We start from the raw sequence: 16,977 nt of genomic DNA on the forward strand, positions 1-16,977 counted from the left end.
GAACGGCAGATGGATGAAATGAAAAGGAAGGGTAGCTTGTTCATCTCTTCTATGTCAATTATCCTACTTGTGTGGCAAGAAACCAGTTGCTATGCCAGAACCCAGTTGCTATGCCAGAACCCAGTTGCTATGCCAGAACCCAGTTGCTATGCCATGGGAAAGTAATCCTGTTAATTTAGAGCAAACAGGTTTGTTAATTGCTCTATCTAGGGAACTTCCATCTTTCCATATTGCCTAAATAGGAAGATATCACTGACTTCTTCCTTACTTGGGTTGATTACTCCTACAAAAATAAAGAGGATTTCATACCTGATCTGTGAACGTTCTTGTTCAAACTGAGTAAATTACATAGCTGAAGGACACAATCATACCTGTCTTGGTGCTTCCATACCATGAATGTCATTCTTGACAGGGAAATATTCAAATCCTAGTGCACTTGGTTCCCCCAGACACAAAAGCTTTCAGCTGAGCAGTATTATTTGGGTGGTAAGATTTTATATTAGGAATTTATTGTGCAGTCCAGGTTAGGAAAGTGGGAGAGTCCTTCTAGAAAGGTCATGTAACATGGTAATCACATTAAAAATAAGGGTCAACCTTAGCTTCTAATTTCTCCCTCTGAATATGAAGAAAGGAGAAGCCCTGGTATCAAAAAGCCATCCAAAATCAGGAGAGATCCGTCGCCGAGTCCGCATGCTTCAGGAACGTTGGGAGAAGTTGAAGAGAGCTGTTGCTGCTCGTGGAAAGATGCTGGAGGACAGCCGGGACTTCTTGGAATTTCTCCAAAAGGTGGACCAGGTGGAAGCTTGGATCAGAGAGAAGGTAAATGGATTCTAGTATTCAATCCAAGCAGCACAATAGAGACTTGTTATTTAGCGTTGCACTCATGATAAATGTGTCATCTTCCAGCATATTTTATTAGTGGCTTTTGCTTGGAAGAATCATGACATGTTCTACAAAAAATATGGAAGGAATAATTCAATAAATTCTGAAAGTTTTCTGGAGTGTTTTCGTGCCAGAGTCAGTTGGACAGTATTAGCATGTGTTTTCATGTAAAATGTTTACATAAAGTGACTGCAATTACTGGTGGTCATCTTGTATGTCTCCATCAACACAGATAGATGAAAGCAGACTAGAATGGAAGAGATTGAAAGCATTTGGCAGCTGGCACTCACTCTCATTGTGCATCAGATCTGAAAATTTCTTTTTATAAGAGTGAAGGAAGGATCACTTGATCCATTAAGTTTTCATTCAGAGGTTGTTTCCATAATCAGTGTTAGACTAGAGAAGGAGTTAGGACTGTGTCTCATAATTACTTAAAGATCAGAAGAGACTACTTCAGAAGCTGTATGTCAGTGATTTACAGATACATCACAGAACTTATTGCTTCAGCATAAGCACTGGGATATGCTGTGTTCTTGTATTCTTAGCCTGAATGTGTGCTTGTCTACTGCTTATCTCCCCAGGAAGTCATGATTAATGTAGGTGATGTGGGAAATGACTATGAACACTGCCTGCAGCTCATGAAAAAGCTGAATGAGTTCCGTGGAGCAACATCAGGGGTAAGAAGTGTTTTCCATGCACATTCCTTGTGTGGCTGGAAGCAGCAGTTAACTTTTCAGCCTAGCAGTATATCCAGGTAGCAAATACAGTTCCAGTACCCTGAGGAGGCAAAAGATCAGGGGGCTACAAGCCCCTTTTTAAGCCATTAAACAAGGTAGAATTTTCACTCATTGGGCTTTCTACTCTGAAAGTGTCTAAACAGAGCTGTCAGGAGCTCATGATACAACCTAAAGTTTTGGATTGTGTTTCATGACTGGAAAGCTGGCTGTGTGAGCCTGAATTTGAATAGATTTCGAGTTTGGTTCATGCAGTCACAAAGTGACTGTGAGTTCCACCCAGAAGTGGATTAAAAATGGACTTTGTGAGTGAGGTTTACTCTAATGTTCTCTCCTAATATTCTTTATTCTTTGTTTGCCTGTTATTTTGTTGCCAATTCCTGTTATGGCAGCTCCCATCTTCCATTTATGTTGCCTAATAGCAGAAGGAGACAATCCTCTTCTATGTTCTTCTATGAAGTAACAGTACAGATATGCCTGACACCTGGGAGAGACCCCTGAGCTCCCCTTTCCAGAGCCCAGCAGAATTCCCTGTGGCAGTGTCTTAGTACTAGATTTGAGTAGAGAGCCAAAATACTCAGCTTCAGCACCAGGGAATTACTGAAGAGACCTTCCTTGGCCCTTCAGTCCTCACCAGCTGAACTGTGAACTAAGGGATGGAGCAAGGGAAGTACCAGCTGAAAGAATGATGTTGAAAGAGGCAGAAACATCCCAGTGTCCCAGTCAGCACAAGACTCTGAATGGGAAAGTCTTTCCATAAACTAAGGCAGACTTCATGTGCCACAGGAAATTCTTGGCCTTAGATACTATCAGCTTGTAGCCACTGCTCCTGTACCAGTCTGAACATGACTCCTGCAGCAAAAGGCTGGGACAGTGATACCCTCAAAGTTGATGCTTAGTTATACAGTACTTCACAGGGCAATACAAACAGATGCAGGCTGGTCCTGGCACAGTGTGTGCATCCATCCAGTCTAGGTTTCTCCATCTGAGATCAGAGTAGGGAGCAATCACCCTGCATTGACGGATGCCAGTTTTTCTACTTACATTCCGTCACATTGGGCTACTATTATATCCCAGGAGAGGAGACTTCAGGGTTTCTGTCTGTCTGCGGGTTTCTCTTATTTACTTTATGGCTGTGTACACTAGTAAAGCACATATGGAAGCATGCACATCGGTATGGATGTAGCATAAATAAAATACAAATGAAGTCAATACTTCTGTTACTCATGTGCTGGCATCTTGCAGCTGTGCTTCTACTACACCAGTGATTAATGTCTCCTTGCTAAGCTTGTGATTTACTGGTCTTAGAAAAATAGGGAATGTTTTTGAATCCTGGAGTAGCGTTCAGTGTTGGTCATCTGTCATGCTCCAAAAGAACAATTTTTCCTCTGTAGTCCAGATTATATGTGCAATGTGCAAATATTATCCTTTCAATGGTATGTACATATGAAGGAAGTCATCTTGAAGACTTAGCATACCTTTTAAAATGCAATGATGTTGATTTAGGAGAAAATGCAATGGCATGGGTTATCTGGGTTTCTCAAGGCTGTGTGGATTTTAAGCCTGTTGTCCACAGTACAGAAGGCACTTCTGGACAAGCATATCCAGGAAAAACAGTGAGCAGGCCTAGGAGCCACAAATCACTACCTTTTTGACAGAGAAACTATCTGCCACACATCAGGTGTTCCACAGCAGCTACCTACATAAACAACAACTACACCTATTAGTCTTCAGTGAATGAGCCCCTCCTGGGATGCCCGGCTTAGGAATGAAGCTCTGAGGGTCCTTGTCTAGACCTAGATCTTTGTTGTATCTATATTCATTAGTATTCTTTCTTGCCCTTACTGTCTTATCATCAGGGACTGGCAACACTAGCAGTTGTAGTAGAGCAAACCCCGTACGTCTGAAATACTTGGTAGTGAGTTGAAATTCTTGCTTGCTGTTGGTTTTTTTCCACCTCGGTGGAAATCTCAGTCACAAGCATTTTGAACACATACCTTTGTTTCTTTTCTCACTTTACAGGAGATGACAGTGGATGATGCTCACATCAGGGCTATCAATGCCCTGGCCATGAAACTGGAGAGGCAGAACAAGGAAGAAACAAAGACAATATATGAGCGCCGGAAGCAGCTCAATGAGAAGTGAGTCTGCTTTAAAAGTTTCTCTGTAAAGTGAAAACAAGAAGGGAAGATTAGGTATCTTGGGCTGGGATAAGTGGAGGAGTTGCGACTTGTATTTTCTTCTTTAACACCAGGACTATGAAACATCAGACGTGGGAGCTGCCTTTCAAGGCTCTCAGAGCAGTTAGCCAGAAGGATTTCTAATCCAGCAGGACCAAAGTCGTGTTTCTAGCCTCCAGACATACATGCTGCTTCATGGCACTTTACACAGTAGATCCATGAAGCTAAGACGCTTCCACCTATTCACATAGTTGTCCTTGTGAAATGCATATTGCTTTTGCTACTTCACAGGCCACTAGCTAAGAACCAAAAACATGAAAATTGGGTTTCTGAGATTACTGAGAATTTAAGGAAACTGTATCAGTACTTTTTAAGTTTTAGCCTCCATACCATCCTGAAAACTTGGAATACATATAACCATATAGCCTTGTCAGGCTAATGCTTTATCGCTGTGCTGTGTCCCCTATTGTGGGGCATAGGGGATCAATATGTAAGGTAGTTCAGAAATCCTGTATTTTTACTTAGATCTCAGTGAGCATCATGAAATCCAGTTGTGGAAATCCTCACCTCTGAAATACATCTCTAAAATATTCTTTTCAATAAAAGGTGGAACAGTTTCCATGGTAACCTGAACACATACAGGAAGAAGTTAGAGGGAGCCCTAGAGATTCATGCTTTAATCAGAGAAATTGATGACATCACAGAGAGAATTATTGAGAAGGTAAGTCCACTGATTTTGTTCATTGAAATGGGAAGAGGTTCTATTTTGCCAGCAACGATCAACCCTGGCATTTTGATAGTTGTCTGTGTATCAAGTTTGTAGGAAGGCTGAAATGTCATTAAACACTGCAGACGTCCTCTTGAGGATGAGATAAATCATCCTCCAGCAGTGACTCCTTCTTTCCCCTAACAGTAAGGAGAATTCGACAAGTAATTGAGCTGCAGCATCTTTACATTTGTAAACATCTCCATTTAGTCTAAAAAATCCTTCCGTAAGAAAGGAACACAGCAAGATGCAGAAAGTAGGATACAAATCTAAGAAGCTAAGGAACTAATGCCTATTTTCTTGCTGTGTTACTGACACAGGTTTGCATCTCCTTCAGAGAGTGTTGAGTCAATTAGCAACTTCTAGTGTTGCAAATTCAAAGCTAGTTCTTTCAATAGTAGCTTGCATATCTCTCCCTGCTGTGCAATGCAGACCTATGAAACATGTAACTTCTTCAAAAATTTGTATAAAAATCTTATTCAATTCAGAAAACTGAAGTAAAAATATCTATCCTGAATTATAAGTTTGAGATTAACAGAAGAAAAAGGCTATATAAAAACTTGTTATTTCTTCCACATAGCTAATAATATTAATTTGATTATAAGTTAGTAGTCAAACACATAGTGGTAATACTTCAGTTACAAGGCAGTTGGTTCGAAATTTTTATAACAACCTTTATGAATTTATTTCTTCATTGTAAAGAATTGCATTTTTGGTAGGATTCTGAGGGTCAATTTTATTTTCCATATTTTTATAAAACACACCTGAAAATTTTTGTGCCACAATTTAATGGGAAATAGTTGGTTGTTTTGGTATACAGAAAAAAAGGGGAAAGAAAGACTGAGACATGCAGGGAAGCATTCCTGTCTGGTTTATATGAATAGCCAGAGACCCCTTAAGTAAGATTTTGACTCTTCAAAGAGTTGTGAATTTTTGTTCGATCTCTGTAAGGAGTAAAGACAAGGTGCCCTATTTATATTTTAAAAGGGGTGAAGGAGGGGACTATTAAGAAAAAATTAGAAATAAATTAATTAAGAAAGAATAAAGATATGACCCTTTTGCTTTTTGTCATCTTCACCATTTGCACATCCTACTGCCCCCTCCAGAGTGTACTGATACAAGCACTGGATTATGGGAAAGATGTGGAAACTGTGGAAAACCTGATTCGAAGACATGAAGAGATGGAGAGAGAAATCAGTGTTATCAAGTCCAACATGGAGGTAAGAAGTGGGAAAGTAGAGTGCATACTGTAGAACGGTTCATTTTTACTTCTTGGAACCATGGTGCACAGATCAGCTTGACTGTTCAGATTCTTTAGTATAAATTGCTCTGCAATGCAAACACAGCACAGATTTCTTCTCAGTTAAAATACTGTGCTGCTTAATTGTACTTAATCATATCAAATGCTATTTTTCCTGCTGCATCAAATCTGAGAAGTCCCTTTTTAATAAGATTGCTGATTCTCTGGCCCTCACCTGTGAGCCAGATTAGACTGTCTTATATCTTTTGGAAAGAGTGGAATTGAAATGTTAACTTTCCATCTTTCCCCCAGTTTCTGTACTGACTTGAACCAAAGTCACAACTTAATGTTTAGAATTAAAATGCAAAACACACAGTGCATGTAGTTTTTTGACATAGACATCAAACCCAAAAATCTTAGGGTATAATTGACTGATCAGCTCTGGCTTTTGTAAAATGGCCAGTTTGGACCATTTAGGACTAATCTTGAGTGCCTATGTAATTGCATGTTTTTAATAAAAAGAATTCTTTTTCAGCTTAGCCACAGTAGTAGAAATCCTATAACAATCTCTCACAGTTTTCACTGTTGGCCAGAGTGTTGGGCCTTTTCACATAGAAAATACTTTTGCAAATTTCCTCTGAGCTTTTTCTTCACAATAGTATGCAAATGGTGGCAAAATGTGTGATACCTTCACACATTGTGACTTTGTCAGCTAATTTGCGTATGAAACGTGGGTGATTACTAGTCAGCATTCCACAGATAGCATTAACAAGGCTCTATGGGGGAGTGTTGCATGGAAACAGAAAGATGAGCAAAGTTTCAGATTTTTTTGATGCTATCACAAATACCATGTACAAAGTATAATATCTGTACTTTTCGTATGGATTAAAACCAGCCTGGCATATTCTCTTTTCTGCTTAATTAAAATCCTGCATTTTCACTGACTTGATGAAGTTTTAAAAGAAAGATACCAACTTTCAATCTGAGTTGGTGACTCTTCATTACTGTTGATCATGCTGTCTTAAGGAAAACAGCATCAACTAGAAGTCTATACTGAAAGTAGTGTTTTGATGCTGCTATTAACTGAAATAAATGCAAATGATTTTCAGTCTTCTGCTGAAAGGCAAATCTGGTGGCTTCCGCCATATTTTCATGGCTTTTAGAAGATTAAGTTCATAGAGGTTACTTCATTTTCCTGGATGTTTGCCCTTCTTCTGCAATTTCTAATTTGTAAATTAACATTTGTGCATGTGAAGCAACACATACATCTCCTTCTTCACACAGATGATTGCCTGCAAATGCATATGTATTTTTTGTGCATATAGCAAATCCCTTTGTGTATTTTGTTTTTGTAATTTAAGTGCCTGTTTTTGAAAACTGGGATATTAAAATGAACTACTTTTCCTGAAAAGCAAACTCAGGAACAAATATAAGCATTTGGCATAAAGTCACCCCACTATAAATCTCTTTGCAGCCATTGCAATTGGAATCTTTCCGCCTTTCCACAAGGAATCCATCCATAAATGACAAACTGACTATGAAGCAACAGGAGATGAAAAACAATTGGCTACGACTCCAGGAACAGGCCAAACAAAGGTAAAGAGTTCTAGTGGTCTGAATATCCCTCAGCAGGAGCAAAGCTGCTCCTACAGTCTCAAATCTACTTGCCAGGGTCCTTTAAAAAGATTTCAAGGATCATTTTCAAAGTTTATACAGACAGCCAAGACACTTGCATTGGAACAAAGAGTGACTTGGTACAAGAAAAGTTCCAGTGATATTACTTTGGGAAAACTTACATAATGAGTTTGTGCCTTATCCCACTAAATAATGTTACTATAATGCCTCCAGACTATCAAACTAAATCTATCATGAAGCCTTTGTGAAAGACTTACTTTTGGATGGTTCTATAAGATTATTTTTTACCTGAATCTTTCCAAAACAAGAAAGGCTTGTGCCTGAGCTCTAATTGTTGCTGGAAGCAACAGCTATGAAGGCTTTTTACCTTTCTTTTCCTAATGAACTGATGTAGAAAATAAGGTAAGCATGTTGTCTCCAAGGCAGTGTGCATCTCCTTTGATTTTGGTTTAACATGAGCACTGTTAGGAGCTGTAAGGAAAAAAATATGAGGCTTGAATTGACTTCATTTGGCTTCTCCAAGGATACCTTCCTCTGCAGATGGGGAGGGAGAGGCAACTAGGTAATTCTGTGTTGGATAATGCTGAACTGCACATTGTGTGGCAGGAAGGAGAAGCTGGCAGCCTCATATAAGTGGCAGAAGTTTAACTTGGAGACAAAGGAGATTCTAGACTGGACCCAAAACATCAGAGGTCTCATGGAAACAGGGGGGCTTCCTAAAAGCGCAAACGAAGCGGAAAGCATGATTGAGGAGCACCAGGAGAGAAAGGCAAGTATCCCCATTGCTTCCAATTGAACACACTGGGAAACTCTGGGAATTAATTGCTGCAGACACAGCAGAATTTTGCTGCTTGTCATGTCAAGAACATGGTGAAGACTGTTTTCAATGATGGGCTAGGGACAGAAGTCACCTACATATTGACAGAACTCTATCCCATGGGCTCTCTGGCAGCTCGTATCTCTGCAAAAAGTCTCAGAAAGTCCCACTAGCTCTCATCTATATTTCTGTCCAACCTTGTAGACAAAAAGCTGGTTCAGTATCAAGGCACGCTCACTGCCAATCTCTTTATTTGGATTGACAGAAATTTAGTGCCAGTTAATTCTAGCTTTGAGGTAGATTTTGTCATGCAAACTCCATTAGCCTTAGAGGAAAATAAAAACTGCAGTTCATCTCACACAGGGCAGTAAATTACCATTGGAGGGTACTACACATTCAGTTCTGAAACACTTCATATCCCAGTACTAATTACCATACAATCTTTTGGTGGCTAATTTGGCTAATATTTTTGGTAGATTTTCTGAAAGGAGAGATGTTGTTAATTAATCTTAGCAAAAAGTTATTTTTTCAGTTTTTCCCAAGCACCATGGCTGTCTTCCAGAGGTTGTGTTACCTTTTCTTTGCAGTTATGTTCCTTTTTCTACAGATCATGTTCCCAGAATCATGACTAATATCCAGTGCTTTCTGAGTCCCATTATTAGCACAAATATTTTCTAGGTTCTGATTCACTTTCTGGTATGAAGTACCTCTAGTATGAAGTCTTCTCCTTTTTCAGTCTTCTATTTTTTAACAATGCTCTCTTATGTCATATACCTCACAATGTTTTTGCTAACAATGCTTTGTCACAATAAACATACCCCAAAACACTGAGACAATGTTCTCCAAAGTTAGATGATAGCAAAATCTAAATCTTTAATATCTGTTGGTAAAGGAGACCAAATAGCTGTAATGAGATAGTCACACGGAAAAGGACAAATCCAAACAATACATTATTTTGCATTGGGTTGACTAAACTAAAATTATAGACAAAGCAAGAAAAATTAAAGGGTTTTTTTCATTCAGGTTAGTGGCTCAAACCAAAGACCTTAGGAGAGACTAGAGTTGAACACAAGGTGCTAATCTGAATTACAACCCATAATCATAGATATCAGCTGAGTTATCTATGATTGGGCAACACCACCCCCCAAAAAAGCCCTTAAAACACCAGTTCTAACTTCAGATATTTAATAGTAAATGCCATAGCTTTCACGGTTAATGAGTTAATGCATGATATTTTTTCAGTGCATGGTTACTTTTCATTTCAAATTGTTTACATTAGGAAATCCACATTCACTTTGCAGGGGTCATAGTAGCTTGTAATTCTTTCACCTTCAGGATTCAGTATGTATATGTATAACTCATTCCTCAGACCAGGTGCAAAAATTAAATGTATTTCATTTTAACACCACAAAATAAAGTAAAACCATGTCTTTAAAGTAATAATCTGATGCAAACTTTTTTGGCAGTAGAAGAACAATTCTAAGCACTGTTTCTCATAGAACCACCTTTATGTAGGAAGACTGGAGCGGAGCGATACGGATATTATAGATGTTCAAAACTCTATTCATTTATATCCAAGCATTTTCTAATCCGTTTCTAATTTAATCCCAATTTTGATTTGTAGGAGACCAGCTGTTCCTAGAGCAATAAAGTCATTTATTGTCCACGTTTATTTTCTCTTAGGCAATTCTATGCTGTTTTAGTAACATAGCTCAAAGATGAATGATTTTCCATACAAATATTTGTGTTGGAAAGTAACAGCCCATATTCTTCCCCTTAAGGCTTGTATTCTGAATAACTAGCGTCCCATAAACCCTTGACATCAACCTTGGTAATATATTTTAGGAGGAGATTGAAGCACGGGTGGAAAGATTCAACTCTCTCAGTAACTATGGTCAAGAACTTGCCAATTCTGGTCACTATGCAACCCCTGAGATTCACCAGTCTCTCTCCAGACTACAACAAGCCTGGTCTGAATTGATCCAAGCATGGCAGGAGCAATATATAAAATTGTTTCAAGCACAAGAGTTACAGGTGAGTACCAAGATGTTCAAGGAAGAATGCAGATGCCACTGACAGCATTCCTTGCTATAAACAGCAAATTTATATGGTAGCATAATGAAAGATATGCTAATAGTACCCAGTATTTCATGTATAATTCACCAGTTTCCAGAAGGCATGCTGAAGGCCAACCACATTTAGCAGTGGCAGGACTTCTAGAAATTGTACCTTTGCAAATCAAAGAGATTTCTGTGGAATATGTACTCATGTTTTTCAAAGGCTATAAAACTTAGCAAAATTTGGTCAAACCTTCATGCAGCTGGTGAAAGGAACATACTTACAATGGAGCATCACTGCCCTACCAAATTCTGTAACTTCCCCCGAAGACATGGAGGCAGGCAAGTATTCAAAAAAAAACATCTGAAGAAAAATTGAGCATGGACAGAACAGTGTATTTTTCCCTGGCTTTTTTTCTAAGTAAAGAACTGTTTTGGCTGCAGTCTCCAGAAATACTTCCCTGTAACAGTCCATCTCACTTACAAAATTTCTGCTCAAAAGGCTTGTTGGCAGAAGTTAGAAATAACTGAAATGGAGATTTTACAACAGGGCATGTCAAGTGTCTCAAATAACAGCTGGTGCTGCCAGTCCCATCTAAAAAGCTTCATATGTTTGAGAACTTCAACCATGTGGTGAAGGTTGCTTTCATGCTCTTTATGTACTACATTCTACTTTTTTCAGCCCATATTGCAGTCCTTTCTATTGGCCAGTTATCTTACACAGTAACACTATTAGCAAGCAAGCTCCAAGTACTTGTATTGTATCCTGTGTGTTAGACAAAAAGAAATAATCATATTATAAAGGAGAAAGTAAGAAAGTTACAGTGATAACTGTTACACATGTGTTTTTGATAGCATCTAATGCCAATTGCCATCCAGCACTACACAGTTAATTTTTGGAATAGCCCTGGAAGTCTGTTTTTCACAGTGTACTCTGCCAAAGTCAGGTTTGCCTCTGTTTTGCACCATGTTTGCAACTGTTTTTTTCCCTATACAGAAATTCTATGGCTACGTGGAACAGACTGAGAGCTGGCTCAGCAGCAAAGAGGCTTTCTTAGCTAACGAGGACTTAGGGGTAGGTGCTCCAAGAAACTACAATTTTCTCTGCAATCAATCTGGAAGAAAGAGAACCATGAAGTATGATGATGTGCTCTAAACCTGCCTGTGATCCTTCTCTTCCTGAATTTACTGCTCCATCTTGCTGATGGTTTAGGATTAGATTTCTTTCCTTGGTACTTTACACAGGATAGGATTCTCAGCCCCAAGAGTAATGAAACAGTCCAACTATTCCAATTATAGCAGGAAAATAAGTGCATCTCTCTCTGACTGGTCACGTATAATCCAAATACGTTTGCCACCAGTGCACAAGTCATCACTGTTGGCACTGCTGACATACCCAGTGTAGCTTTAAATTACCTACCTCAGGTACCAATAACACTGCAATAGCTGAAACCACAGACTGTTTCATGGGTTGCAAAAGCTATGCAGGATGCTGGATATACACTCTGATGCTTAGCTTACGCTGCAACTTGTATAGGCAGTGCTACCAAATTAGTTGTCTCTGCAGTAGCTACAATTACATTTGAGTTCAATGTAGACATAATGGGTACAAATGGTATTAAAAACATACAATGCTGGTGTCTGTCTCTGATATTTTCAGCCTGCAGGTATGTGTTTACAGTCCCTGCACTGAAGTATATGATACTTAAAAGGAACCACTCATTTTACAGTCCTATTTAGCTCATCAATGTACAGAAAATGCTCTATTCTTGTACTTTCCCTTCCAGTGACACATGCAAGTACCCAGAAGTTTATAACTTTTTCTGACCCATTTGATGTGAGCTTTATTGCTTCCTTTAGAATAGCGGGAAAGCAAAGTTTATTGCACTAACAACATTTTGATACCACAGATTCTAAAATTAAAAGTGCAGAGGGGTGCTGAAAAGAGAACTCTGAGTCATTAAGCTTGGGATTCACAAATGTTACAAGAAGTCAAGTTCTGTTTCTCTCCAGATTAACTATAATGTCAGACTCCAGTCCTCAAATTCAAATCTGGATCTGAGCTCTTCCAAATTCCATGGGTTGAAACCAAGGCTCTAATTTTAATCTCTTTCTGTGACATATTTGTTCACTTAACTCAGATCTCAGTTTGGCATCCCACATTTGCTTCCAAAATAGCATCTGTCTTAAAATTGATTTAGCATTAGGAGCTGATGCTTTAACTTCTGAGAAGTTATATGTTCTATGCAGCACAATAATATGTAGGAGAAGATAAGCATCCAGCAGTTACTCCAGTTTTGACCCTGAAATTATGGCCTCAGACTGTGCATAGAACATCACTTAGGCCCTGAGTCTCCGACTAAATTCCAGTACATTTCAAAGACCAAGAAATTTTCTTGACAGCTTGCAAATGTGGGGTAAATGTCATCTAGCCTCTGGATTATCAGTGCAGTGGATGGAAAAACTCTGACTGAAAGCAGCTTCCCTTTGTTGAATCCTATCCAGGACTCAGTGTCTAGTGTTGAGAGCCTGCAGCGGAAACACACGCAGTTTGAAAAAGCCCTGGAAGCTCAGATGGAGAAAATTGATGAGATGGCTTCATTTGCTCAGCAGCTAACGCAGAACAAGCACTACGACGCAGAAAACATCACCAACAGATGCCAGGCTGTTCTGAGGAGGTGAAATCAAACCCTTCCCATGTCAACCATCCATGCTTTTTGCAATGAGACTCTCTGCCTGTAATTAATATATTTAAATTATTTAAGAGAACCGTAAGCTAGTTTGTATTTACTCAACATTGCACTTTGCGCTATAGTCTTGCCAAATTGGCCTGAGGTCTAGTCAGTATTTCAGCAGGAGAATTCCAAAATATAGCGAAGTGGAGAGGGAGCGGGGTTCAGAAAAAAAGGCAGTTTTCCTGTAATTCTGTATCCCGGTCTCACCTTAGGGACAGCGCTGCAAACAGAAGACAGGCCTGCTTTGCCATTAAATACTTCATTATCATTAAATACCATCCATAAAGGTCATTTGCTACACAACTGCTTTTTCACTGCTCTAATGGGGTAGATCTTAAAGCCCTGCTCAAACTACCTATCAGGGTACTTGCAATTTTTCTGATTAGGTCTTGCCCTTTCACATGAATTACTTTACTTCTCCTAGCACATTGCATATTCATCTTAAATGCTGACAGTAGAAGCAGTTGTATCCAGTGTTATGGTAGATGGGAAGATACACATAAAGTTTATACAAAGAAACTGGAGATCCCTTATGATTAAAGTGAACATATGAATTTATTAATATGATCAAACTAGCTCATGTCTGCAAGAACATGAATGAAGTGCTGCAGAACCACATTTGGAAACAGAAGAATGGTGCAGCTTTGATTTATCCCTGAAAAAAACCATCATACTCACAGGCTTTCCACATAAGAAACATGCTACATTTATGTTCTCTTGTACCCTGAAAGGCAGTAATGGTGATTCATAGAGGCAGAAAACATATATACATAATTTGTGTGTACTTTAAACATACCTATCTGCTAGTAATCCTTCCTATAGTGTCCTGAGCATCTTCTCTGACTGTCCAAATCATGTGAGGCTCCATATTATGGACATTTCTCTCTCAGAGAATGGAGAGTTAGATCATGTGTGTTTTAGAGATGAAAACTGAAACCCCACGTCCTATCTAATTCACTTTGTGGCTTTTACCTCACACATCTGTCTTCAACTCAGGAAAGAAAAACTGCTGGAGAATGCTGCTGCTCGCAGACGTCTGCTAGAGGAATCAAGGCTTCTGCAGAAGTTGCTGAAGAATTCCTTTGAGGTACAATTACACAGCATTCATGGTATTCTGGTTTCTTAGAACATACTGCACTGTGTAGATCTGAAACCCTGAAAGGATTCACTGTGAGAAAAATCAAGAAATTGAGTCTGGAATGAACTGATACTGGAAAAGATAAGAGTGAAGGGATATTTTTCAGCTTTCAAGTCACAGCTTCCCTCCAGTCACCAGATGAAAGACATATTGTGTATTGGACGACAGCAGAATGCAGAAGAAATTGCACTAAAAGGGAGTGTGCTACCATTTTAAAACCCATGGGAAGAGACAAATCAGTTCTCTTCTTGTGAGATACTGACAGCAAGTTAGCAACAGGGAGATAATTGCCCTTTTTCACCCATGAACACATGTACACATGCACATGTGTGCCCATGCACTATCTCATGGGGACAGCCCCCTTTCCAATTAACAGTGCTGGCAAACAGATATAAAGGTGACTTCATTAAGGAGGACCTTAGGGAAGCAGGACTTCAGAAGGGCAACTCATTCGTGTCCTCACTCACTAGTCCTATGGTTTATACATATTAGAGGAGAGCCTGGCAGGTTGGAGCTGAAGAAACACTGAGCATTTTGTTTGCTTTTGTTCGCTTTTGTTCTTTCCCCTCACAAAGGTGGCTGCCTGGATCAATGAGAAGAATAGCATTGCCCAGGATGATAGCTGGAAGGATCCAAGCAATCTGCAGACCAAACTGCTGAAGCACCAGACTTTCCAAGCAGAGATCATGGCCAACAGAAATCGCCTGGACTCCATCAAATCTGTGAGAGAAGTGGGGTTGATGGCAAGGGTGGGCAACTGGGGTGAGAGACTGCAGGCAGCCAGAGTTACAGTGACCTTAAACAAGTGAGGGGGAACTGCTGTCCCCTCACTGACATTGTGCACATTGACTGTGAATCTTACCCTTTTAGTCCATCAAGAATTTTCTGTTCCCGTTCGTTCTTTAACTTTTCTCTTATTGTTTGGTGTGAGCTTACTATCTATATTCACTGTGCACACAGTGGAAAGAGATGGGTGCTTTCAGTGAAACATTCAGTCCACTGACTTTAGACTTCTCGCTGGAGTGAATGCCACTTTAGAGGTACACACATTTCTTTCCAGCAGGGAACTAGCTGATTGGATGCAAAACTTTAGCAAGTCAGGTAAGATTTATCCAACAAAAAGGATCAAGAAGAGTTTTCAAGTGTTGCCTGTGCAGAGACATGGTTGTAGGAGAGATACAAGAGAAGTCTGACAAGCTTTGTCAGATACTTGGCAGAAGCTGTGATCAGATGATGAGTTTGGAAGGACAGACTGTTACATGTTTATTAACCTTATTTTCAGCACAGTGCTTAGTAGCTGTATTTTGCAACAGATAACTAAGCATTAAAGATAGATTCCCTCCTCAGACTCACCTACCTCCAGTATTGTACAACCCTTCTTTAAATAACAAACAAAAAAACTCCCAAACAACTTTTAACTGTGTGTAGCTTCTACAGGGGGTTAAAGGTTGGAGTTAAAATTCTCTCTGAACTGATCTGTTTTTAGAGTTGTTTCACAATCTCCTTCTCATTATTTCTTGATGCCCTGTCTTCTTCAGGGGAAATAGCCTTAGTAGTTGCTCTTTAGAAGACAATTAACATCTTATGTCCTAGTATAGTATCTTTCTCTTGCTGTGCCTCCTCTTCCCCATTGCAAAATGTAGAAACAGCTTAGTTTAGCTTTCTAAAGCAAACTTGGTCCCAGCTTAGGGATGTACCTACAGACTCTTAATGCCTGATGGAAGTCTTTCTGTGCCCCCTCTACCTCTTCTTGCGCCAATCTGTTAAGCATCTGCAGCTCAGGGATTAGAAATGCACACAGACTTTTATAACATACAGTGGTATGATGGTACATGGCTAAAAGAGGTTTTATTATCTCACAGAGTGATTCACTTGTGCGAGATAGTTCTCTCTTAAAATGCAAGGAAGGGAATAGAAAAGGACAGGTGGTTGGGCAATCTCAAACAGTAATCACAGAATGTGGGACATCACAGAAGAAAGTGAGTGTTTGCAAACTAGGCTCCCTGCCAGGTTTTAGGCAATGTAGCTGTTGCTTAATGAAGATTCTCTTTACTCTTTGTCTTCTAATATCGCCTTCTAGCATTTCAAATAATGTTAAAGGCCAGAAAAACAGGAAAATCAGTCTCTGCCCTAGTTTCAATGAGCATTTTGCCTTTAACTGGTTTTTACTCTCTCTATGCAGCCTCTATTTTTTATGTCAGGGAGTGCTGGCTGCACTTGACTTTGTTTATGGAGGCAAAAGTGACATATTCTGGTGCATTCAGCAATGGAAGAAAACTTTGACTATTCTCTCTGCTACAGGAAGGGGAGAAGATGCTCCGTGAGGGGCACTATGCCCCTGAAGCCATTCAGTCCAGACTGCAGGAAATGGAAGAGCTATGGGAGGAACTGCTAGCAAGTTGCCAGGATAAACGAACCAAGCTGCAGGATGCTTGCAAGGTAATACAGGGGTGCCGGTGTTTGGGTCTTGGTGTCATTCCCATGGATAGTATGGTTGCCTTACTACACACCTCATCTACGAGTGTGGCACTTGATACGATCAGACGTGATTCTTTCAGACAGCTAGAACAAAGAAACTACTAATTGTGGACTGACTGAATGGACAGCAGGAGAACTGGTGATCCCTATAGAGGGAAAAGGATTTGTTGGTTGTGTTTCCTTCTGCTTTCTGCTGCCTGTTTAGATCAGGATTCTGGAGAGGGACACTGAGGGGAAGATGTGTTTACTCATATAAGTTAATTCTCTGCATTCCTCCCAATGGCATTTTTTCTCCAACACATTCAGTAAGAAGCC

General features: G+C 39.7%; 1 protein-coding gene across 1 annotated transcript in view; it reads left to right on the forward strand.

Annotated features, from left to right (window-relative positions):
- Positions 1-16,977, forward strand: part of SPTBN5 (spectrin beta, non-erythrocytic 5) — a gene marked incomplete at both ends in the record, with an annotated part of 91,492 nt that overhangs the window by 57,372 nt on the left and 17,143 nt on the right. The window contains 13 exons of the mRNA XM_080618721.1: positions 628-819; positions 1,464-1,559; positions 3,639-3,757; positions 4,403-4,517; positions 5,669-5,782; positions 7,277-7,398; positions 8,044-8,206; positions 10,100-10,288; positions 11,309-11,386; positions 12,817-12,989; positions 14,043-14,133; positions 14,760-14,906; positions 16,486-16,623. Of these exons, the coding sequence (XP_080474847.1) occupies positions 628-819; positions 1,464-1,559; positions 3,639-3,757; positions 4,403-4,517; positions 5,669-5,782; positions 7,277-7,398; positions 8,044-8,206; positions 10,100-10,288; positions 11,309-11,386; positions 12,817-12,989; positions 14,043-14,133; positions 14,760-14,906; positions 16,486-16,623 (1,737 nt within the window). The remainder of the gene's footprint in view (positions 1-627; positions 820-1,463; positions 1,560-3,638; positions 3,758-4,402; positions 4,518-5,668; positions 5,783-7,276; positions 7,399-8,043; positions 8,207-10,099; positions 10,289-11,308; positions 11,387-12,816; positions 12,990-14,042; positions 14,134-14,759; positions 14,907-16,485; positions 16,624-16,977) is intronic.

This window comes from Psittacula echo (assembly GCF_963264785.1).
Source record: "Psittacula echo genome assembly, chromosome: 5".
NCBI lineage: Eukaryota > Metazoa > Chordata > Aves > Psittaciformes > Psittacidae > Psittacula > Psittacula echo.